General features: G+C 39.6%; 1 protein-coding gene across 1 annotated transcript; it reads left to right on the top strand.

The window, feature by feature from the left end:
* Positions 1 to 23,348, top strand: LOC140197316 (DNA replication licensing factor MCM6-like). Its single transcript, XM_072257271.1, has 17 exons — positions 1 to 163; positions 2,269 to 2,415; positions 2,698 to 2,808; positions 3,463 to 3,712; positions 4,784 to 4,949; positions 6,224 to 6,369; positions 7,027 to 7,177; positions 7,438 to 7,579; positions 8,020 to 8,161; positions 8,801 to 8,908; positions 9,887 to 10,042; positions 10,134 to 10,262; positions 10,769 to 10,930; positions 11,884 to 12,022; positions 13,412 to 13,567; positions 19,298 to 19,437; positions 22,749 to 23,348. The coding sequence occupies exons 1-17, from the start codon at positions 66 to 68 to the stop codon at positions 22,860 to 22,862; spliced, it is 2,457 nt and encodes an 818-aa protein (XP_072113372.1). The 5' UTR covers positions 1 to 65; the 3' UTR covers positions 22,863 to 23,348.
* The last annotated feature ends 3,230 nt before the right edge of the window (positions 23,349 to 26,578 follow it).

The following is a 26,578-nucleotide window of genomic DNA, read 5'->3' as shown; positions in this document are numbered from 1 at the left end:
CGCGCAGTGGCGCGAAACACGGCATTTTCGGCGAGTGTGTACGGTGGTGGTGAGGGTGCTGGCCGATGGATCTGGGGGAGGCTGTGGTCGCCGCTGCCGGGCAGCAGGTCAAGGATGAGCTAGCGGACAAATGCCAGAAGCTCTTCCAGGACTTCCTAGAGGAGTAAGTGTTTAAGCGAGCGGGGAGGCGGGCCAGAGGCCCCGGGGCCGGTCACCGCGTCTGTGTCGGGCCGGAGTTGTTGGCCTTGTCCCGGGACTGGTGAGGCCGGTGCCTTTGCACCATGGTCCCGAGTCACCCACTGGTTCGTGCTTCATGTTGGCGGACAACCAGTTTGAGCACAAATAAAATTATCTAAACTTCTACTCGTTCTTGGACATTTTGTATCCGTTATATTTTGGTTTTGTCGCGTATGAAAAGCTCTGAATAAACCAGAGTGTGCTGCCCATCGCTAATCTGTTGTTCTGCTGTGGGTCTTCCCGGTGAAGATAATTCCCACAACTCTATTAACTAAGGAGAGTAAACAGGAAATGCTGAAACACTCAGCCGGCAACATATGTGAAGCGAGAAACCTTTCGGCAGGTTTCAGAAAAGTTAGAATATAGCCACTCTTTAAGTTGCCAGGAGAATGGAGAGAGAAACTGGTTTGTCAGTGAGACAGTACTAGTGAAAGATGGGAGCACAAACTGCAAATGCTGCAATCTGAATCCAGATGGAGGGTCCTAACTGAACGGTGAACTGCCAGTTTCCCTTTGGAGATGCAGCCTGACTTGCCGAGTTCCCCTTCGGCATGCTGTGTGTTGCTAAGTGTTGCACGTTGCAGTGGACCCAGCTGAGAGGGAGTGAGGATACTACACCTGCCAAAATATCCTTAATCTGGTGTTATGGGCCTGATGGCGTGGCTTTTGTAACTGGGAAAGTGCTATGCCATGATATACAATATACAATGATATAAAGCAATATGCTTTATTGCTAAAGTAAGCAATAGCAGGATATCTAGAAAGTAAGATGGTTTTGTAGAAGTGCTTTTGTGAAGTGAAAAACACGTTTGACAAATTTTCTGGAGCTCTTTGTGGATGTAACAAGCTGTATAAAGTGTAGCCATTAAGTGTAGTGTGTTTGGATTTCAGAAATCTTTGAATAAGGTGCCACATAAAAAGTTATTGTGCAAAATGGTAGTGTAGGAAACTGGTAATATTTTGGTTAGCTGCAGGTTGAGATGATCATTGTCAGGTCATCATTTTGGACTGCTGAAGGGTGCTATGCTGAGGCCTCAACAATTTCTCATAGGTATTCCTTGGAATTTGGAAGAGTGAGAGGTCACTTTAATAAAAACATTGTAAGATTGTAATGGGTCTAGTCAGGATAGATATTTGGATGTTTTCATTCGTGGGAGAGATATAAACAAGGGAACATAGTTACAACAAGACTGAGCTGTGGTGCTTCCCAGAGTAAATGCTTGGAATTCTCTGCCTAGAGGGTAGTGGAGACATTAAATGTGATGACAGATAAACATTTGAAAGATCAAGGAATTAGGGATGATTGGGAACTGACACTTAAGGATTTAAAGCCATCTTAGATCAACCATGATCATATTGACTGATAGAGTAAAACGGACAAAAGGACTTTGAAAGTAGTTTAGGGAAAGTATACTGGCTTTCAAATTTGCAAGTTCAAATCTGAAAATGCTACTTTGCACATCCTTCTACTAATGCAGTTGAGGATGGATGGAAATACAAATAGACTGGTGAGGATATCATCAAATAGTTTCCATGTCTGTCTGGTGCTGAGTTGAATACAAAATATCGTAGGTCTGTCCAACTGTGACCTTTTGGATTCTCAATTGTGATGTTTTGTGCCACCCGTGGTGATGGATATAGAATTCCTTCCTCTGATTTTTCCTAATTCTGTCAAGGGTATTTATTGTGGCACCCTTGGAACATTTCTTGCTCTTATTTGACCTGATGTTATGATACAATGGGTCGTGGTGCAATGGGACAATGATTCAAGGCCACTTGCTTCAGGCCAAATCCTGCTGCATCACGTGTGGTGAACCTTTAATGGTGGTAACATTTTAAGTTGCATTCATTCCCCTGTAATCACAAGGCTATTAGGAGTAATTAGAGTTTTTGCATTGTTAATGAAATTGTGTAACATATGGAATTGATAATGTGTAGATCTTAGTGGCAAAAAATGCCTACCGTTCCACAAGTGACTACACTGTAGAAATCTGCATTTTTGATTTCATAATGAACTGTTCTTTCTTTCAGATTCCAAAACAGTGATGGAGAAGTTAAATATTTGCATGATGCTGAGGAGTTAATCCGTCCTGAAAGGAACACACTTGTTGTAAGCTTTGTGGATCTAGAGCAATATAACCAGCAACTAGCTACGACCATTCAGGAGGAATTTTATAGGTAAGATAAATTAATCCATGTTAAAATTCGTATAAACTTAAATACTGGTTCTCATGTTGCACTTTGTTTGAGACTGCAAACTCTTTAGAGATCAAGATAATTAGCTTGCTGTATTGAAGTAGGAAAGCCCAGCTGACCATCTGCTAATGCGCCTCTCAGGAAATCCATGGGTAAAGTCACAAAACCAAATTGCAATTCAACATACACATCTTGAATATTTTACCAGAGACAGAGGTTCTGATTTATTTCTCTTCAGTAGTCAAAAATCTTTTTCCTTTTCAGAGTCTACCCACATCTATGCCGTGCTGTTCGGAATTTTGCTAGAGACCATGGAAATATTCCACAAAACAAGGAGTTTTATGTAGCAATTCAGGATTTGCCAGCCAGACATAAGTAAGAGAAATTGATCTTCTTTTTGAAGTTAAGTGAAAGTCTGTGAGATTAAGCATCTTTTAAATTTGCATTTGTCTTTTTTTAAATGTGATTTCAGCACTACCTATTTAATTTTCATGAGTTTTGTTTAATCTTAATTGGCTATATATGACTAGCAGGTGTTTAAGGACTGGCAGGATTTGAATTTAGAGTATTTTCACATCACCGGGTACATTTTCTAAGACTGTTTTCTAAGATACGAATTTTTGTTCACTTCCTAGTAAGAAATCCAGGAATATTAATGTGTTGCTTTCATTGCTAGTAGCATACCTGTTGTTCTTTAATCAGTTCTTCCACTGACTTTAAGTGGGGGCGGAGGAAGAATGTGCTGGGTTTCCATACGCACCTTTTCAATGGAAAATATATTACACTAGTGTAATATTTTAACAGTGAATTAAAACTGTTGGTGTGTTATTGGAATTAATATGCAATGTCAAAAATCTGCCAATTCCAAACCACCAAAGTTCAGAGGCTGTATGGTTATCTAATTACTGTAGTCAAAGTTAATCCTACCTAATTCATGGAAATATAACAAATAGTAGTTTAGAGGCGATCATGCTGATAATCATACAGAAGGACAATGAAATACTAAAACAACCAATTTATGTAATCTAGAATACGGGAATTAACATCAGCTAGGATTGGAACTCTGCTACGCATTAGCGGACAGGTTGTTCGGACCCATCCTGTTCACCCAGAGCTGGTCAGTGGGACATTTATGTGCCTCGATTGTCAAACGGTGGTTAAGGATGTCGAGCAGCAGTTCAAGTATACACAGCCTAATATCTGCAGAAATCCAGTATGTGCCAACAGGAGGAGATTTATGTTGGATACTAATAAATCACGATTTGTTGACTTTCAGAAGGTGAGATGAAGCTTGAATTTAAATTTCTTGCTTGTTATATGATAAAATGATCAGATTTCTTTGAAAGGAATCCTGTGATGCTAATAAGGGAAAATTTCATGGGAGTAGTTTGTTACTCTATTCTGTCTGGAGGCTCCTTATGATTATGAGTACCTCCGTCAGATTTTCTCTTAATTCGTTGTTTTAAGACAGTAGCCTCTGCTTTCACAGTTTTTTTCCATAACTGCAATAACGTGTCCCTAGAATCATTTTAATAAATCTCTACTGCACCCACTCAGACTTTCAGATCATTTTTGAATTTTATGGTCCTGAACCTGACGCAGCAATCCAGTTGTGGCTGAACCCATGTTTTATTGTAATCTCCTTGTCATTGTATTCCATCCCTCAATTCTTTTAACCCGGAATCCCAAGTGCTTTCAGTGAATGTGAATATATACTCTCATGTCTCTCTACTTGTCCCCTTTTCAGACTTGCCTCTGCTTTTTCTTGCCTTTTCTCACTCTTGCTATTACAATGTACATGAGTTATGACTTGCATGCCATGTCCAAGTCATTATTATTTGAAGAAAACTAGTGGTCATATTATGGGTGGCATCATAGTGCAGCAATTAGTGTAATGCTTTATAGCACCAATGATCATGGTTCAATTTCTGCCACTGGCTGTGAAGAGTTTTTATAAGTTTCCCCCCGTCACTGTGTGGGTACAGTGAGAAAGAATGCATGTATGTTTAAATGTCCATGTGACAAAGCTAATCTTCAACTCTGATGAAGTTTTGGCAGCACTGTCTAGTTTGCTGTTGCTGTCTGGTTTGTTATAGCTACAGAGGGCCAAAATTTAAACTGAAAATGTAATAGGAGTCCTTTGGAACAAAAATGTCAAAAATCTAAAATTTGCTGTTTTCTACTGACACACTAATGCAGCAGACCAAAACTAAACATCTGAAACAAAATTTATACAAAAAAAATCTATGGTGCCTAAAATATTTGCACAGTGCAGTAGTACTGTAATATAAATGGTTTAAAAAAAAATAATTAAGTTGCTTGTTTGTCATTTGGTTGCCTTGCTTTGTAGGTTCGTATCCAAGAAACCCAGGCTGAGCTACCCCGCGGTAGTATTCCCCGTAGTGTGGAAGTTATCCTGCGTGCAGAAGCTGTGGAATCTGCGCAGGCTGGTGACAGATGTGACTTCACAGGGATGCTTATTGTGGTTCCTGATGTATCTCAGCTGGCTACACCAGGTATTCAATAAATTGGAAGTTGGTTGAAACTAAATGCTCTACTGTTTTCTTTTTAACCTGGATGAGATTGCAGATTAACAAAATTTTAGTTAAACTTAATTATTAAGTGTAGTGAAGAATAAAAGAAAATATTTGATTGGAAGTAATTCCTGGATTGAAATAGACTCAGGAGTCAATGAGTTTCTAAGTGACAGGCGTTGTGTGTGCTTTTGAAGTGGAGTTAGAGTCCCATCTTGTTGGATTATTTCAGGAGAATTGTCTCCCTGATCAAAGCTCAATTTTAGACCTGTTGGATGTTTGATTAGGGAATGTCCTCTCTCCACTGTTCCATTCACTGGGAATTTTCAACTGATATAGTAAGAAATTTTACTTTAGTAGCATTTATTTTGTTTCTGTTTTATGAAAACGTATTTCAAAACTATTGTCAGTTTTAATTTTTAAATGTTTGGATATCAGCTAGATTTAAAAACTTTAAAAAGCTTCCTTACTAATTCATCCTGTGGCATGAGGTTGGGTGTAATTAGATCAGAAATTGCACTGAAAATAAGAAAAAAAGAACCTAGGGGCTGAATTTAATGTGTGGCTAATCAGATAGACAAAATTCCAAGAATGTCAAAGACCGAGCTGTCTTTCTGTCAGAGACAGGATCTCTGCAGTATGCCACCCAAACCAGCTAGCTATGGGCTTATTGCTCTGAGTATGCAGAGAGCTAGCTCTTCACGGCTAGCCCAAGTCACTATGATGGCAAATCCAAGAAGATCCAACCCCGTGATGAATGGAGAAATCTTTTGAAGTGTTTATATCCACAACACAAGTCACCTTATTCAGTAGTTATCTTTGCAGCTTCTGTTTTATATTAGTAAATTTACAAAGTAGAACATTACTACCATAACATTTTAGCTTGTTATTGATCTTCTTGAACATTTAAAATTGTTAGCACAATGTATCAACAATTAACCCTTGGTAATGAATTTGCAGTAGTTAAGTTTCTTCCTGGTAGCACAGTGTAGATTTGATGTCTAACTTCTAATTGTGGTTATAGTTTGTACCAAAGATGGTGCTTGGAGTTAACAACATGGTAATGTGTAGCTTGCTTCTGTAAGTTTTACAAAACTTGTCATACCTATAGTTCCATGCATTGATCTCTACCCTTTTACCTATGGTTGTTTACAAGTCTGTTAATAAAAAATATTCACTACTACAACAGCAGTCTAAAACAATAATTGTGCAAGAATATTGTTCTTTTTACATAGTTAATAGTTTTGTTTCATCAGGTATCCGTGCTGAAACTGGCTCTCGGGTCAAGGGAGCTGATGGGTACGAAACAGAAGGAGTTAGAGGTCTTCGTGCTTTAGGTGTTCGTGACCTGTCCTACAAACTGGCTTTTCTGGCATGTCATGTGGCACAAACAAATCCACGAGTATGTATACTTATTTAAATTGAATGGTTTATGGTACCCTAGTTTTAATGGTACAAGTTATTTTTTAAGAGCAGCACAGTGCCTGATTGTATTAAACTAAAATTTTAAATATTAATTCTATGTTTGCTTTGGGTAGTGGGCAAGATATTGTCCTTGTATCTTTTTAACATAACTAAATTCCAAAATCTAGTGGTAAGCTGACCAAAGTTATGGAAGTATGAATTTCAATGGTGTAAGTTGATTAAAAGTTCCCTTGAAATCAAGACATGATAGTCTGTTAATTTCTTTCTGCTACATCTAATTTATGATCGTGATCAGATCTGAGCTCCTAACTCTATACACTAAAGTTAATAGAAGTTAATAGTTTTTTTGGGGGGGGAGGGTGATGGTTAATAAAAGAAAAGTAAGAAATAGCTTCCGGAATTATATGCCACTTTTTGTCCACATAGTGACTTTAGACCTTATTAAATCGGATTAGTTTTTAATAACACCCGAGTTTCGGTCATTTTTAAAATGTCTATAAATGAATATAAGAAATTAACTTTGATTATTTGTCACCTTAGTTGTAGTGCTATACTAATATTTATCTCCATAATGTAGACTGTCTATCTTCTTTCTGACTAAAAACTCTTGCTTTTGTTTCTTGGAAAAAACAAGTTTGGTGGCAAAGAAATGAGGGAAGAAGAGCAGACTGCAGAAAGTATTAAAAATCAGATGACTGTTCAGGAATGGGAGAAGGTGTTTGAAATGAGTCAGGATAAGAACCTGTATCACAATCTCTGTACAAGCCTCTTCCCCACTATTCATGGTAAGAAACAGCATTTCGAACACTTCTCAAAAGTTATTTGCAAAATACATTATCATGATTTGGATTGAGCTTTTCTTGGGTCATTGAATCTCAGTGAATCTCAGAAATTGTCTCAGGTGGTTGTTACAAAAATAGTTGAATAAACGTAGTATCAAACAAATTCTGCAGACTTACATATTGTGTTGTTTGTAACTTAGACTTTTAAAATGTTTGCTAGTGTAATTTTTCAGTTTAATCTTTTAATGCCGCTGTTTGTTTAGGTAATGATGAAGTAAAACGTGGAGTTCTGCTTATGCTTTTTGGTGGAGTTCCAAAGACGACTATGGAGGGTACTTCTTTGCGTGGTGATATTAATGTCTGTATTGTTGGTGATCCAAGCACAGCCAAGAGCCAATTCCTTAAGTAAGTCGTGCTGAATAAACGCAGTTTGAAAACTTATCTGTGCCCTCTCAGCAGGTTTCACTCAGGCTATGCACCTGTAATGTAGAGTCTTCTATAATTAATTTTGTGTATTTTGATTAAGTAGGGTAGGAGAATGGAGAGTACAGCAATTCAGTCAGGTTGCACTACTTTTTTTTGCAGTTTCATTCTGCAGTGTAAGATATGGTTTTGCAGCTGTGGTTCTGGTGTTCCATTTTACCCATGGCCAGTGTTATCTAGCATGAAAGGTTTAATGCCAAAAAGCTCCCAAACAGATATTGCCAATGTAACCAGGGGTAATTGGAGTGAATATATTTCTAAATAGCATGTTGCTATGAAAGATTGGCATATAACTATTTTTGTTTTATTATATGTGAATTAAAGATAATTGCATGACCAATATGTTGTTCTGGGTAAAACAGGCACGTGGAAGAATTCAGTCCTCGGGCTGTGTACACAAGTGGCAAGGCTAGTACTGCTGCAGGTCTGACGGCTGCGGTTGTTAGAGATGAAGAATCACATGAATTTGTCATTGAAGCTGGAGCATTGATGCTTGCTGATAATGTAAGGGCGCCTTTATTAACTTTATTACTGCAGTCCACTTCCAATAATAACCATTTTGGTATCTTGATGGATTTTGAAATTGCACAGGAGGGGAAGGGGAGGTAACCCTAGTCGTCCCTGATGTGTATCTTCAAACATTTATTTGCCCAGAGTATGATGCAATGCTGGGCAGTTGCCACAAGAGGCCCTCAGTTATTTAAATTGTAAAACCAGCATAACATAATGAATGGAGACACAGGAGACTGCAGATGCTGAAATCTAGAGCAACACAATCCGATGGAACTCAGTAGCTTAGGTACCATCTTTGGAGAAAATTGGGCAATCAAGATTTCGGGTCGAGATCCTTCATCTGGACTAGATTGTCCAAATGAATGGTCTCGACCCGAAGTGTTAACTGTCCATTTTTTTTCCATAGATGGTGCGTGACCTTCTGAGTCCCTCCATAAATGGCAAATCCTGTGATTCGATGCATGTCCTTCCTGGTACTCTTAAACTTGCCCTGAGTCATGGATGTCAATTTTTTTTCTTAAAATTGCTTGTACAACATTACTAAACACATTTAGATCATAATTGCTGAAAATTATTGTAGTCTTCACTGAGCAAAGTCATTGAATTCACCTGTCTGTTTCTTTCTGTTAGGGTGTTTGCTGCATTGATGAATTTGATAAAATGGATACAAGAGATCAAGTGGCCATCCATGAAGCCATGGAGCAGCAGACTATTTCTATCACAAAGGCTGGAGTCAAAGTAGGTTGTTTAATTCATACTCTTGCTACCTTACTGTAAGCAGAATTTCTTAAAGAATGAACAGTAGTTGGCTCTATATCAACAGGTGATAGTGAAAGCGCATAAAATTTCTTTGTAAATAGGTATTTTTTTCTGTTCGTGATAGAAGTTGATTATTCCTATTCATTTCTCATCCAAGTACTTTATTGAAAAACTTAATAATTTAATCTTCCTTAGAACTTTTGATCAAACATAAACCATAGAAACGGTGCAGAGAAGATTTACAAGGATGTTGCCTGGATTGGGGAGCATGCCTTATGAGAATGGGTTGAGTGAACTCAGCCTTTTCTCCTTGGAGCAACGGAGGATGAGAGGTGACTTTATAGAGGTGTACAAGATAATGAGAGGCATTGATCATGTGGATAGTCAGAGGCTTTGCCCAGGGCTGAGGTACTTAGCACGAGAGGGCATAGCTTTAAGGTGCTTGGAAGAAGGTACAGAGGAGATGTCAGTGGTAAGCTTTTTACACAGAGTGGTGAGTGTGTGGAATGGGCTGTCGGCGGTGGAGGTGGAAACAATACGGTCTTTTAAGAGACTCCTGGATAGCTATGTGGAGCTTAGAAGAATAGAGGGCTATGGGTAAAGCCTAGGTAGCTCTAAGATAGGGGCATGTTTGGCACAGCTTTGTGGGCTGAAAAATATTGTCTCCACACTGAGCACAGGGAAAACTACTGGTGTGATATTGGATTTTATGGGGAAAGTAAACTTGATGGTTTGAGAATTCAAGATTTCAAAATGTCACTGTTTAAAAAACACATTAAAATTTCAGTGCGGAATATCCTGTCACTCTTTGCTGAAAGGCATTTTGTATTTGCATTTTAAATATGGAAATGGTAAAATTTATGAGTACACAGCTTTAGCCAAGAACATAGTGTTTTTATAAGGAAGGTTTTTTTATTGTGTTTTTTTTAAACCATACCATTACTTTTCTTGATGTAGGCAACCTTGAATGCCCGGACGTCTATTTTGGCTGCTGCAAACCCAGTTGGTGGACGATATGATCGTTCAAAATCTCTCAAACAAAATGTAAACCTCACAGCCCCAATCATGTCTCGATTTGATTTGTTCTTCATTCTAGTTGATGAGTGTAATGAGGTGGGAATAAATATTGACCATGTTTTTATGCTTATTTTTCTTAAAACATTGCAAATGAAGAAATTTACCCAATGAATAATTTGCTAACTAGGTAACAGATTACGCAATTGCCAGGCGCATAGTGGATCTTCATTCTCGAATACAAGAATCCATTGAGCGAATCTACTCTTTGGATGATATCAGGAGATACCTGCTTTTTGCAAGACAATTCAAGCCTAAGGTTAGTTATTTAATGAAGACAATATTACTTTGTACACAAGAAAAGCAGTAGTCTAGTCAATCCTTTGAACCTGTTCTGTATTAACGTGATGCGATTGATCGTATGTCTCAACATCATGTTTCCAGTATCTCCCCAAAACCATCCATAAATATTTTTAGTGACTTGGCCTCCAGTTATTGGTGGTAGAAAATGCTTTAGGTGATCCAGGGTCTGAGGAAAACAGAATTTACTCATCCTGAGAAGAAATTTATCTGCAACGTGAAAGTGTGACCTTCTGGTCTAGTGCCACGCACTCTGTTGCAAATTTTACTAATTTAGTTGTCCTCTGTTGTTTCTAAACCTGAATGAATATGGGCCTGATTTCCTCTAGAGACAGTCCTGCCATGCTAGGAACCATCCTACTGATCCTTTGTTGTGATCCCTCTACACAAATATACACTTTCTTGGGTAAGGAGATCGAATGCATGTTGCTCAAGGTGTGTCTCATCAAGCCCTGTATAACTTAGATCTCAAAGGAATCGGAAGACTTCATTGTGGAACAGTACAGGCGACTCCGTCAAAGGGATGGATCTGGAATAACTAAATCAGCATGGAGAATCACAGTACGTCAGCTGGAGAGCATGATTCGACTTTCTGAATCCATGGCTAGAATGCATTGCTGTGATGAGGTAATATTGATGCACATATAAAACTTATTGTCTGAGAGGACCCATTAGCTGCTCTAATTCCCAAGCCTGCTCTTGCATCAGGCCAGAAAAGCATGACTTATCATTTTGGTTACTATTGTCCAGTCATTCTACCCTCAGAGCAAGATTACTAATCTATCTGTTATCATGTGCAGCCTATTTGACATGGCACTGGAAAATAGATCCTGATTGCAGAGTTAGGCAGGGAGTAGGGGAATACAGACCATTTGCAGGCAAAAGGATTTCATTGGATTGGCATCGTGATTATTGTAGACATGGGTTAAAGGGGTTCCCGACCTGGCGTCCACAGACCCCCTCGGTTACTGATGGCATGAAAAAGTTTGGTAACTCCTAAAATATTTGGTCATGCACCATTCAATATTCAAAGCTTGTTCTGTTGAAATTTGGAGGCAGTGACTGATCTGAAAACTACAAGGTGCAGTTGCGTAAATAAAGGCAGCTTTCTAAGCTGAGGGCATAGCAAGGAGCCACTGGCCACAAGTGGCCTGGAAATAAATCACAATATTTATACAGACTGTAATTCTATATGCATGTAAATTATACATTTGCAGAAAAATTTCTAGATTGCATATTTACCCACAGCAAATCGGCAGATTGCAAGGTAGTATAGCATAGTGTTTACAATGACAGCAATCACCAATTGGGGTTCAATTCCATCCACTGTCCATAAGTAATTTGTGCATTCTCATGTCCACATGGTTTCCCTGTGAGTGCACCAGTTCTGTCCCTACAGATACCAAAGATGTACAGTTAGGACCAAAAGTGTGGCAATACTTGTGGGCTGCCCAGCACAGGCCTTGCAAATTTGATCTGATGCAAAAAGACACATTTCACTATGTTTTGATGCATGTGTGACAAAACAATCAATCAGTTTACCAGATTCTTTGTGTATATTTTTACTTGTGTCTTTATAGGTTCAACCCAAGCATGTCAAAGAAGCTTTCCGGCTTCTGAACAAATCAATTATTAGAGTGGAAACTCCAGATGTAAATTTTGACCATGATGATGAGGGAGTGGAAGAGATGGAACAGGAAATCCATGAAGGGATTAATGGTATGCTATTTTAATTGTAGGATTGAAACTTAATGTAAATCTAAATGAATGTGAATATTTTTTATTACAGTCTTCCATTTTGAAAGGCTGTGTATCAATCTCCTTCAGTGACTGATGAATACGGTAGATTTAATGCTCTTATCCATTTATTTTTCTTCTTTCAATCTGTGCACTATTATGCAGAAGGGTAACATTTTCTTTTTAATCTCAGCTTTCATTTGTATTAAAAGCCCTTAAATGTTGGCACATCTACTGATCACATTTGATTGGTTCTTAAATATGTGCATGTAAATAGTTTGTTCAAAAAAACCCCTCAAAATTGTGGGTTATCAAGTGGAATAAAAAGGCAGATGATCTAAATGGAGAGAGAGCAATTGAGTGAATGACAGGGATCTAGCTGTTTGGTTGCATAGGTCACCAAAAAGAGCCAACAGGTCCAACACAATTAAGGCAAACAATAATTTAACCTTTTATTTTGAAGTAGTTGGAGTTTGCAAATAGTTACAAATAGTAGCGTTTTGGCGAAGCCACTCCTGAAATAGTTTGAACAGTCTGGTGACCTCAACTTTAAAAATAATATAGTAGCATTGAATACAGTCCAAACTAGATTCATCAGGTTAATTCCTGGGATTAGTGTTTTCTAGCTGCTAAACAAATCAGTTATTGTATGGAAATCTTCAGTGACAGTGGTAACCTATTGGAATTCTCCACTCCAGAGGTTGGTTGGGGCGTGATTGGAAATATTTGACATGGAGTTAGGCATTTGAAAAATCAAGAGGTTGAGGACTTTTTAAAAAAAAACTGGAACAAAGTTGAAGCCAGCAATGACCTTGCTCAATGTGGGCAGGTTGAGAGACCTGGTGCCTATTCCTGTGGATTTGAGGTATGGAGAGATAAAACATACCTAGTCCGGACAGTCTCAGAACTATGATTCCTATAAAACTGGCATCCTCCAAAACTTCAGATATCATCTGCTTTGAAGATACTGTCTTCTGATAAATAATCCTACTGAGAACATTCTGATATAGTGTTGGTTATGTTCAGTTGATTTCTCAATGATTTTGGTTAATTGGAATGTGGCCAGTTACTTGCTTTCCCAGTACTGTAATTTTGCTGATTACCAACAGGAAGTGCATATGATTTGGCCAACACAGTTGGCATTTATATTTTGTAATTGTGGTCTGTTTTTTGTACGTTTATCACCGGTAACACCAAAGAACAGTTCATCTCACTTCTTGCACTGCCTGTTTTCTCTGGATTCTTTGATGGAGATGTGATGTTTAAGTATTTTCCTTGCAACCTGAAAATACTGCTTAGATTTCAGTAATTCGATATGGTAATGGCAGTAGTATTCTAGCAAACTTTAAATTTATTTTACCATTTTGACAGGACATGCCAATGTTCCGAATGGGATAAATGGTATTGATGGCCATTCCGAAGACAGTACCAAGGAGGATGTGCCAAAATCCACAATGAGACTGTCTTTTGTAGAGTATCGCAAGATTTCGAATCTTCTGGTCATTCATCTCCGCAAATTAGAAGAAGGTAAGATTGTAGATAATTCTGACATGCATTGCATAATGTAGCTAAAACATTGCTTTAGAAGAGTCATTTGATCACTGTCTTGAATTTGAATTTTTAAACGAGATTCAGATTACAGGAATTTGACTTGCTCTGATACCAACAAGGAGGATCAACTCCATGTCAAACTTAAATTGCTGTTCATTAAACACAAAAGATCTGTCATTTTCTTCTTGAATTATATCTTTTTTTTAGAACAAATCATTTAAAGAAAGCTTAAGATGCATTTAATCTGAAATGATAAAGTGAATAGCAGCATTTGATATTTAAGATAATAGTTTGACAACCATGTTGTGTTTAATATGAGGTCTTGGGTTCTTAGAATCACAAGCCTCTTCACCACAACAAGGTGGTGGTACCGCAGAGAGGTTGAAGCCATGTTATGTTTCACATGAGGTCAGTGGTAATGGACTCTTGTCATTGCTAAATTGCACAGTGTACTTGCAATACAATGCAAAAGTCTTAGGCACCCTAATATTTTATATAAATTTTGTTTAGTTGTTTTTATCTTCTGTATTAGTGTCAGTAGAATAGAGCAAATTTTAGATTTCCAAACATCTGTTTTCCAAAAAAAATTAATGTTGCAGAGAAATGTTTGTTTCATTAATGGAAGTAACACATTAAGTTGGACCACTTTTATATTAAAAAACTTAATTACTTTGTAGGTATATAGCCTAGGTGCTAATGATCAATGACATAATGAGTTGAATGAACTAAATTGATTAATTAAAACATGTAGAAGGAATCAAACTGGAAGAAGGACAACCAAATTAGAAGGTGAAGGTGCGGCAGATTGGACATTTTAGCCTTTAAATCATCAGTTCTTACAGCATGGCAAGAGTGAGCATAGCAACAAGACACAGGGTGGTCATCCTGCATCAGCAATGTGTCCCCAAGCAGAAATTTTGCAACAGACAAGATTTTCAAGATGAGCTGTCCAAGATCTTCTGAAGAAACACAAAGAAATGGGCAAGGTTAAGGACCAGAAACACAGTGGTTGGCCACAGAAACTGGGTGCAGCTGACAAGATGTACGTCAAACTGATGTCCCTTCTAAATTGGAAGAAGTCCAGCACTGTTATCAGCTTTGTACTCACAAAAACCACTGGAACCTGAATACTCCCCTTTACAGTCCGGTGAAGTCTTGTCAAAAGTGGTCTTTATGGAAGAGTTGCTGACAAAAAGCCACTCCTCCAAAGTGGAAACAAAGCCAAGAGCTCCCCTACGCTCAAAAGTAAGGACTAGGTGTTGAACGATGGCAGCAAGTGCTCTGGACTAACAAAATCAAAATTTGAAAATTTGGTTAGAGCAGGAGTCAGCTTGTCTGTAGGAGAGCTGGAGAGCTCTACATGGATGAGTGTCTGCAGTCGACAGTGAAGGACGGTGGCGTTCGCTGGTGGTTTGAGGCTGCATTTCTGAAAATGGAGTTGGCGCTCTGGTCAGAATTAATGGAAACCTCAATGCTGAGAAATACAAGCAGATTTTCTTCCATCACACAATACCATCAGGGAGGTGTTCTGGTCGTTGCCAACTTCATTCCGCAGTAGGTCAATGACCACCAACACTTGGCCAAGGTCATAAAGAGTTAGTTGGGGTGTGGTGGTGGACACTAGTCTAGCAATCTTGCCAGAGATGTTTGAACAAGTTAAGATCAGGAATCTGACTGGGCCACTCAAGTATATCAAATTTCTTCACTTGAAGCCTCTGGTAGTGTGATTTGTGTCATTGTTGTGCTGAAAGATGAACTTTCTCCCCAGCTTAAGCTTTCTGGGCTAGCTGTATCCAGGACACTTCTGTATTTAGCAGCATTCATCTTCCTATCAACCCTGACCGGTTTTCTAGTCCTTGCAGCTGAAAAGCATCCTCATAGCATGATGCTACCTCCACCATACTTTACAGTTGCGACGGTGTTGGCTGATGCACAGTCTTAGATTTAAGCCACACATACTGCTTACTGTTGAGGTCGATAAGTTGCTCTTTAGTCTCATCCAATCACAAGACCATCTTCCACATCTTTATATTCCACATGGTGCTTTGTAAATTTTTATTTTCCCAGAGCTTCTTCCTTGCCACTCTTTCATAGTACCTTTTTTGTGCAAGTCCTTAAGATTGTGGAGCCATGAACTTCATCTCCAGTTGTAGCCGCTGACTTCTGCAGCTCACTCGGTGACTTGACGTCTTAGTAGACTTTCTTACAAGTGCCATTATTCTCCAGTGACTAAGTTTGGTGTGGGGGGGGGGTGTGGTTGTGGTGTGCTGACCTTGGCAGTGTGACTGGTTTCATTTTTTTCCCACTTTTTCCTTGATGATCTGCACTGAGCTCCAAGGTTTGTTCAGTGCCTTTGAGATGATCTTTTACCCTTCCCCAGAATTGTGCTGTTCTATTATCATTTCCCTGATTTGCCTCAAATGCTCTTCTGTCTTCACTTTGGTTTGGTCTGTTGAAAATCTGCATAACTGATTGAGCTTACAGAAAAGGGGGTATTCTTATGAATTCATTGACAACAGGTGATCCTCCAGTTTTTCTCCATCATCAAATTGGGTTAATTGGTAAGGTAATATATATTGCACTTGAGGAAAGTTAGCGTAATAACTACAAAGGGGATGAATACTTCAGCCTACCGTGGTTGGTTGTTAATTTTTAGTAAATTGACGGGTTTTGCAATTTTTCTTTTGACTTGACATGATGCATAGTAATTTTTTTTAGATCAGATCCTACTTCAGTATATTATAAATTTAGAAAATGAGACAGTAAAATGTGGAAATAGTTGTGGGTCTGAATACTGTTTTTATGGGACTGTACTAAACCCTTTACCTCTAACCTTTAAAATGATGACCTCTAGTTTGATTTCCCCAACCCTAGAAAAAAAAAACCACTCGCCCTATCTAAGGCCCTCATGATTTTGTATATCTCTGGGTCTATCCTTGCAGCTTTTGTTATCCTCCAGTCTGCTGGTACCTCACTAGAGGTTAGCAATGTTATAAATATCTCAGTGGGAGTTCCACAATTTCTTTTGCTTTCCATGTTATTCTTGAAGTTCCTCAGCCTAGCCTGAATATCTGTCCACCTTCATACTCTGTGACATGCAACACCTTATCTGTTGTAATATGCACAAGTCCCAAAACATCTCCTTTAACTTTGCAAGGTTCTGAAGCCCTGGCATCTTTGTCCTCAGTAAAAACAGGAGAAATAATCATAGACAATCCTGCCCAACAGTTACACAGATTTCCAGCTTGGTCTTGGTGCTCTAATTTTTGCCCTAGTCACACTTTTTCCCTTGTATCCTTCAAAAAAAAAACTTAGCATCTCCTCAATTTTTTCTGCTAACGTGACTTTATCTTCCTCCTTGCCCTTGCCTCCTGATTTTTACCTGTCTATAATACAGCGTCCTCCACATATATATCTCCAGTGATTCAATTGATCCTAGCTCCTTGTATCTGACACGAGCAGCCTTTCTTGATCAGAGTTACAACATCACTTGACATCCAGGGTTTGCAACCTATGGCAGCTTTGCCTTTTTTAACAGGAACATGTAGTTTTTGAAGTCCTGCCATCTTACTTTTTAAAAACATCCCACCTATCAGAGGTCCTATTGCCCATAAACAGCCCAGACCAATCAGCCTTTGAAAGCTCCTGTATAATAGTGTTTAAAATTTGCCTTGGCTCAATTCAGAACTCAGGCCTGTATATTAGAACATTGAACATTACAGCACAGTACAGACCCTTTAGCCCACAATGTTTGTACAGGTACTTTTTAACTTGCTCTAAGATCAGTGTGACCCTTCCCTTCTACAGAGCCCTCCATTTTCAGTCATCCATGTACTTATAAGAGTTTTTAAATGCCCGTAATGCATCTGCTGCCACCACTCCCCTTGGCAAGGAGTTCCACAGACCCACTTCTCTGTATGTGGGGGAGGGGGAAGAACTTGCCTCTGAAACTTTCCTCCAATCACCGTAAAATTATTCCCCCTAGTATTAACCATTGCCATCCTGCGAGAAAGGTCTCTGGCTATCCATTCGATCTACTGTATGCCTCTTGTACACCTTTTATCAAGTCAACTCTCATTCTCTGATCCAAAGAGAAAAGCCACTCATGCTATCCTTTTTAAGACATGCAGGCACCCTCCCGGTAAATCTCTACACTATCACTGAAGCTTGCCCATCCTTCCTATAAAGCCCCTTCTTGCCACAAAGTTGATTGGCTTGTTAACTTGACAACTATTGGTGTTGTCCCCAGGATTCATCTGTTTCTCCACACTCAGAATCCTTCCATTAACCCTGTGCTCTGCCTTCAAATTCAACTGTCTGGCATGAATCATTTCACTCTTTTCCAGGTTGAACTCCACCTGCTACTTACTCAGCTCTGCATCCCTGTCAGCGTCCGCATCTCACTCATGACAACCCTCCACACTATCCACAATTCCAGACTTCATGTCACCTGCATACTTACTAACCCACCCTTGCACTTGCTCATCCAGGTCACTTATGGCAATGTCAAAGAGCAGGGGTCTCAGAACAAATCCCCATGGAACATCGCTGACCTCCAGGCAGAATTCACTACATCAACAACCATCACCTGCCTCTTCCTATAGGTTAAGCCAAGTCTGTACCCACACAGCCAAGTTTCCCTCGATCCCATGCCTCCAGACTTACTGAACGAGCGTACCATGAGGAAACTTATCAAGTGCCTTCCTAAAATCAATAAACACCACATCCACTGCTCCACCTTCAATGTGCTTTGTCATATCAGAGAATTCAGTTATGCTCATAAGGCATGACCTGCTCTTCAGAGTTATGCTATTTCTAATCAGACTACGCTTCTCCAGATACTTGTAAACCTTGACTCTAAGAATCTTTTCCAATAATTTGCCCTTCCCTGAAGTATGATTTGCTGGCATATAATTTCTAGACTATCTCTTGGAAAAAGGAATAGCATTTGCCACCATCCCATTGCTGTGGCCCATGAGGATGTAAAGATGACCCCAAAGGCACAGCAGTCTCTCTCCTCACTTCCTGTAGTAACCTTGGGTATGTCCTACCCGGACCCAGGGACTTCACCTATCCTAATGTTTTCAAAAGTTCCAGCACATAGTAAATAAATTCCCTCATTCAAAATCCTTCGGTCGTCTTATAATTGCACTAATTATGATGCTGTTAATCTGAGCATGATGCTTATGGCAGAGTGAGGTTAAGATAGGTAAAAACCTAAATATGGAGTCTAAACATCAGTTCAGTGGGTTTTGATGACTTCGTGAATTCCCTTACCATAAATTCAAGCCTGATTGCACAGTTCTGTACTGTATTTGGGTGAAGGCAACCTGGAAATCAAATCACACCAATTCAAACACTGCTCACACCAAATAAATTCATTAACATCACGCTATTTACAGGTGAAAATAGAAAAGGCGTGATGGAAACATAGTATAGTTTCACCTGCTTGTTTTCTCAACTGTCCACTAATTCTGTGTACTCTGGCAACCTCTAAGCTTCCTAGCACTGGGCAGCTTTCTCAAGTGGACTCTATAAACCACTTAGTCAAAAATGATCAGGAAAAGGCTTTATTAATGATTAAGTAAGACAAAGATAATGTAGCGAGGAAGGATGATGATCCATTCGATTGTTGTTCTATATGCTACTGACTTAGATTTACCCAAGCCTGCACTCCATAGCTAAACTTTTTATTTCAATTTTCAGAGGATGAAGATGCTTCCCCGAAGAAGAGTGAACTTGTTAACTGGTACTTAAAGGAAGTTGAATCAGAAATTGAATCAGAAGAAGAACTAATTAACAAAAAGAAGTTAATTGAGAAAGTTACTTACAGACTTATTCACTATGTAAGTTTAAAAAGTACCTTGTCCATTTCAATCTGATCAGTTTGATTTTCGTATTGCCGATAGAATTTGCACTTATTACATTTGAAGCAGCAAAGAGGTCATAATGACAGAACTCCAATATACAGTATGATGCACCCAATGGAAATAAGACAAATGATTGACCTTCCAGTGAAGATTTATTGAAGGATGTTTAAGATGTGAGCAGTTTTTGTTGGTCACTAGAAGACCTGATTCCGAATCACAGGCAGATTTTTACTTCCATTTAGATATTGATAAATGTAACCTTCTCACTATGCTCGTATGCAAACTCTGCTCGTTAGCCAGCTCTGCTAACAGCGATGTGACTCGGCAATGAGAAGGCCACTTTTCACAAACAATATACGTCTAGGGTCACTGTGATTTATGGGTTCAATAAAACGGGAACGTTGTGATTTTCCGATTAAAGAAACATTGATTTGAGCGAATGCTGCAGACATACTGCCCATACACAATTGTCAATCAGCAAGAAATAACAGATAGTACACTGCATGAAATTGTAAAGAAAGTATATTTACGAATTTCAGCTTTATCAAACAGTCAACAGGAAAGAGAAAATTAAAAAAAATTAAAGGGCCCATTACAGATAATCTAGTCCAATGTGCACAGAACTCCAGGATGAGCTTTGTCTTTACTCAAACACTAGCCCCACCGTCTGCATGAAAGCACACATCACATTCAGAACTTTGCTTGAAATCCATCTCGAGCAAACTGGCTCTCTCTCGGGAGTATTAACCCTTGCACCTTGGAGCTGTTCATCTGCACAAACACTTCGTGAAATGGGAACTTGCCTTCCAACAGCATTCTGCGGCATCTTCCCTTCTCCGCAGCTCTCACTAGAAGCCCCTGAAACCAACTACTGTCCTTCAGAAAACCCTTCCCCACAGCTCTCTAGAACCTTCTCTCACATCCCACTAACCTGATTGGCTGGCTCACTTTCTTTAGTTGGACAATGTGTGTCCCTGTCTTTAGCTGGAGCCAAAACACACTTTCCAACATGGCACACTACTTTTACAGAAAACTGCTAATATAAACTTCTACAGCATGGCAGTAGAAATTGTAACCAGGGTATTACATAAAATATCTAACTGATTTGAGTTGGTTATTTCACAAACTCACCTCATCTTTCCACCACCTTGACAAGGATAGAGTTCCTCTTGCCCTCATCTACCACCTCAAGAACCTCAGCATTAAACACGTCATTCCCTGCCTCTTCCACCACCTTCAATCGGATCCTGCCACCAAACACATCTTTACTACCCCCCCCCCCACTCTCCACACGGATCACTCCCTCTGTGCTTCCCTTGCCCATTCATCCCTTCCCACTAATCTCCCTCCTTTCACATTCCCCTGAAAGTGATCGAGATGCTACACCTGCCCACTTCCCTCCTGCCTTCCCACCATTCAGGGTCCCAAACAGTCCTTCCAGGTGAGCCAGTACTTCCCCTGCAAATCTTTTGTTGTTATCTATTGTATCCGGTGCTCCCGGTGGCCTCTTGTACTTTGGTGAAACAAGAAATAAAATAGGGACCGCTTTATTGAGCCCCTCCACTCCATCTTCCAAGAGTGGAATTTTCTAGTGGCAAACCATTTTATTTTAACTCTCATCTCCATTCCCGTTCTGACATGTCAGTCCATGGCCTCCTCTTTTGCCACAATGAGGCCACTCTCAGGGTGAAGGAGCAACATCTTCTGCCTGGTTAACCTCCAGCCACGTGGCATGAACATCGATCTTTCTCGTTCCAATATTTTTTTTCCCCTCCCTCTGGTGCCTTTCCTCCTTCCCTTTCTCTTCACCTATCATCTTCTAACTGGTCCTCCTTCACCTCCCTGCCCACCTTTTTATTGTGGCATCTTCCCCTTTCCTCTTCAGTCCTGAAGTGTCGACTCTTCATTTCCAGCATCTGCAGAATCTCATGTTTATAACTTGTTTAAGTATGGCTTTAACCTAAATCACTGATTTGGGCAGTAATCTAACAGAGCTAATATATGATAAGCCCATTAGTATCTAGATTTATGTAAGTAAGGTCTTGTTTGGATAGGTTTCAGAAAAACATTAGAAAGTACTGTTACTGACGTTTCAGTCTCTAAATATTGAATGTGCTTTTAGTGGATCATGGTTGAGATCCCATCTGCACCCAGCAATCACCATTGAAACAAGCTGGTTATTAAACCTACTGTCATAGTACAACACAGGGCCTACAGTCAACAGTGCAGCATGGGAACAGACCCTCTTTTCCACAATATTGTGCCAAACTAATTTAATTATTAATCAAGTGAATCAACTCATTGCTTCTGCCTACACAGTGTCCATAACCCTTCCCGTTCCTGCATGTACATATGCCTAGGAGCCTCTTGAATGCCCGTCATACCTACCGACACTACCACCCGGGCAGCACCTTGACGAGGTGCCCCTCATACCTACCGACACTACCACCCGGGCAGCACCTTGACGAGGTGCCCCTCACACCTACCGACACTACCACCCGGGCAGCACATCCACCACTCTATTTTAAAAAAAAAAATGGCCTGCACCCCTCCTTTGAACTCATCCTCTCGTTAACTGCATGCCTTCTGGTAAGAGACATTTCAGCCATGGGAAACAGATACTGGCTATCTGCTCTGTCTTTGCCTCTCATTCTTAAAAGCATCTATCAGATCTTCTGTTCTTCCTGCACGTGGCCTCTAATCCAGCAGCATCCTGGTAAACCCTTTATATATCCCTTCCAAGGGCTCTTCTTACCAATGTATTCCTCTAATGGAGCAACCAGAACTGAATGCAGTACTCCAGGTGCATCCTAACTAGAATATTAGCGAGATGCAACATAATTTTCTGACTTTTTTTAAACAAAGGGAAGCATGCCAACCTGATGTAGCCACTTGCAGGGGAGCTGTAAACTTGGACCCCAAGATCCCTCTGCTTATCAATACTTAAGGGGCTTCCCTTTATATAGGCAGAAAATAGAAACAAATATGGTCATCTGTCCTACACTTCCATAATCAGAATTGAATGTGCAGAAATTCTCAACTGCTGACACTTCAATGACTGAAAACTCTGCTCCTGGTTTGGGGAAAAAAAGACCAGAGCTAACAAGTACTCATCCATTCCAAGTAATGGCTGAAAAATTATTTGTTTTTGGAGAAGCATTTAACTAGTGGCACTTCTACTCTCTGTATGGCTATATTGTATTCAAGCATTAGACTTTTTTATTATTACACAGTAAGTGTCTAAACCTAAAACTGGTGTGTTTTATGAACCTTGTATTTCTTTAAAGGACCATATCTTGATTGAACTGAAAGAAACTAGTCTGAAAAGTGGAAAAGGCGAAGAAGTTTTGGAACAGGATCCCTACCTTGTGGTTAATCCTAATTATACTTTGGAAGATTAAGTACCTTACGTTTTATTGGAGCAACCTAGAATGTCCTGATACCGATTTCTTTAAAATTAACAGATAAAAAATGTTTTGGAAAGGAGTTAATTCCATTCCAGTATTGTCAAGAATTGAAACAAATGGTGCCTGTTACATTTTAAGATGTTTGAGCTATTTTTAAATGTGGCATACCATTGAGCTTCAAAGTAAAAGCTCAAAGCAAACTGCAAAACATTTGTATTCACAATTACTGTAGAATGTTTGCTGATTTATGCAAATAGTTTATATATTTGTAGAATGGCTTGCATTGACAATAAAATCTATAACTGAGAGGAGATGTAATTCCCAAGTAAGGTAAAATTGTACGCACTTCTCAATAGATCTTGGAGTGACCATGATATTAATAAAGCAAAACATTATTTCAAAGCTAGCTGTGGAGTTCTGGAAATTGTAAATATTGCGGAAAACAACCCTTGTGTTGAAATTGAGTGCTTAAATAAAAGAAAACAAATTGTAGTTGCTCAGTTTTCTTCATCATTTTACTAATTAAATCAAAATTTTAAATACTCTTTTAAAAACCTTGTATGGGTAAAAATGAAGTAGCAAGAGTAGTTGGATTATTTAAGGCCAAGCTCGCTCAGTAATTCCTCAGAATATATGTTCCCTAATCCAGGCAGCATCCTGGTAAATCTCTACACCTTCTCTAAAGCTTCTACATCCATCCTATAATGAGGCAACCAGAACTGAACACTAATCCAAGTGTGGTTGAACCAACCTCCTGGCAGAGTACGCTGCATCAATTTCCACCCTTGTCTTAAGTGGGCTAGCCAATTCTGAATCCACATTGGCAAGCTTTCCATATAACCATATAACAATTACAGCACGGAAACAGGCCATCTCGGCCCTTCTAGTCCGTGTCCAACTCTTACCCTCACATAATCCCACCGACCTGCATTCAGCCCATACCCCTCCATTCCTTTCCTGTCTATATATCTATCCAATTTTAACTTTAAATGACAACATCGAACCTGCCTCAACCACTTCTGCTGGAAACTCGTTCCACACAGCTACCACCCTCTGAGTAAAGAAGTTCCTCCTTATGTTACCCCTAAACTTTTACCCTGTAACTCTCAACTCATGTCCTCTTGTTTGAATCTCCCCCACTCTCAATGGAAAAGCCTATCCACGTCAACTCTATCTATTCCCCTCATAATTTTAAATACCTCTATCAAGGCCCCCCTCAACCTTCTATGCTCCAAAGAATAAAGACCCAACTTGTTCAATCTTTCTCTGTAATTTAGGAGATGAAACCCAGGTAATATTCTAGTAAATCTTCTCTGTACACTCAATTTTGTTGATATCTTTTGGTGACCAGAACTGTACACAATACTCCAAATTTGGCCTCACCAATGCTTTGTACAATTTCAACATTACATCCCAACTCCTATACTCAATGCTCTGATTAATAAAGGTCAGCATACCAAAAGCTTTCTTCACCATCCTATCCACATGAGATTCCACCTTCAGGGAACTATGCACCATTATTCCTAGATCCCTCTGTTCTACTGCATTCTTCAATGCCCTACCATTTACCATGTATGTCCTATTTTGATTAGTTCCACCAAAATGTAGCACCTCACATTTATCAGCATTAAACTCCATCTGCCATCTTTCAGCCCACTCTTCTAACTGGCCTAAATCTGTATTAAAGCTTTGAAAATCTACTTCATTATCCATAACGCCACCTATCTTAGTATCATCTGCATACTTACTAATCCAATTTACCACTCCATCATCCAGATCATTAATATATATGATAAACAACATTGGACCCAGTACAGATCCCTGAGGCACACCACTAGACACCGGCCTCCAATCTGAGAAAGTTTTCCACCACTACTCTCTGGCATCTCCCATCCAGCCACTGCTGAATCCATTTTACTACTTCAATATTAATACCTAACGACTGAACTTTCCTAACTAACCTTCCATGTGGATCCTTGTCAAAGGCCTTACTGAAGTTCATATAGACAACATCCACTGCTTTACCCTCGTCAACTTTCCTAGTAACCTCTTCAAAAAATTCAATAAGATTTGTCAAACATGACCTTCTATGCACAAATCCATGTTGACTGTTCCTAATCAGACCCTGTCTATCCAGATAATTATACATACCATCGCTAAGAATACTTTCCATCAATTTACCCACCACTGACATCAAACTCACAGGCTAGGTTTGCTAGGTTTACTCTTGGAACCCTTTTTAAACAATGGAACATGAGCAATTCGCCAATCCTCGGGCACCATCCCTGTTTCTAATAACATTTGAAATATTTCTGTCAGAGCCCCTGCTATTTCCACAGTAACTTCCCTCAAGGTCCTAGGGAATATCCTGTCAGGACCTGGGGACTTAGCCACTTTTATATTCCTTAAAAGTGCCAGTACTTCCTCTTCTTTAATCATCATAGTTTCCATAACTACCCTGCTTGTTTCCCTTACCTTACACAATTCAATATCCTTCTCCTTAGTGAATACCAAAGAAAAGAAATTGTTAAAAATCTCCCCCATCTCTTTTGGCTCTGCGCATAGCCATCCACTCTAATTCTCTAAGGGTCCAATTTTATCCCTCACTATCCTTTTACTATTAATATAACTGTTTGAGCTTTGGCTGAGGCAGCGTGTGTGTCCTTGAGCAAGGCACTTAACCACACGTTGCTCTGCGACGACACCGGTGCCAAGCTGTATGGGTCCTAATGCCCTTCCCTTGGACAACATCAGTGGTGTGGAGAGGGGAGACTTGCAGCATAGGCCATTGCTGGTGTTCCATACAACCTTGCCCAGGCCTTCACCCTGGAAACCTTCCAAGGCGCAAATCCATGGTCTCATGAGACTAACGGATGCCTATATAGTCATAGTCATAGTCATACTTTATTGATCCTGGGGGAAATTGTTTTTTGTTACAGTTGCACCATAAATAATTAAATAGTAATATGTAAATTATGCCAGGAAATAAGTCCAGGACTAGCCTATTGGCTCAGGGTGTCTGACCCTCCAAGGGGGGAGTTGTAAAGTTTGATGGCCACAGGCAGGAATGACTTCCTATGACACTCTGTGTTGCATCTCAGTGGAATGAGTCTCTGGCTGAATGTACTCCTGTGCCCACCCAGTACATTATGTAGTGGATGGGAGACATTGTCCAAGATGGCATGCAACTTGGACAGCATCCTCTTTTCAGACACCACCGTGAGAGAGTCCAGTTCCATCCCCACAACATCACTGGCCTTAGGAATGAGTTTGTTGATTCTGTTGGTGTCTGCTACCCTCAGCCTGCTGCCCCAGCACACAACAGCGACCATGATCGCACTAGCCACCACACAGCAACCATGATCGCACCGGCCACCACAATATATATAACTGTAGAAACCCTTTGTATTTATTTTTACCTTACTTGCCAAAGCAACCTCATATCTTCTTTTAGCTTTTCTAATTTCTTTCTTAAGATTCTTTTTACATTCTTTATATTCCTCGAGCACCTCATTTACCCCAAGCTGCCTATATTTATTGTAGATCTCTCTCTCTCTCTTTCCGGACCAAGTTTCCAATATCCCTTGAAAACCATGGCTCTCTCAAACTTTCAACCTTCCCTTTCAACCTAACAGGAACATAAAGATCCTGTACCCTCAAAATTTCACCTTTAAATGACCTCCATTTCTCTATTACATCCTTCCCATGAA

The sequence above is a fragment of the Mobula birostris genome, chromosome 5, assembly GCF_030028105.1.
Source record: "Mobula birostris isolate sMobBir1 chromosome 5, sMobBir1.hap1, whole genome shotgun sequence".
NCBI lineage: Eukaryota > Metazoa > Chordata > Chondrichthyes > Myliobatiformes > Myliobatidae > Mobula > Mobula birostris.
The sequence above is the reverse complement of the archived record's forward strand: the minus strand, read 5'-3'. Positions and strand labels throughout refer to the sequence as shown.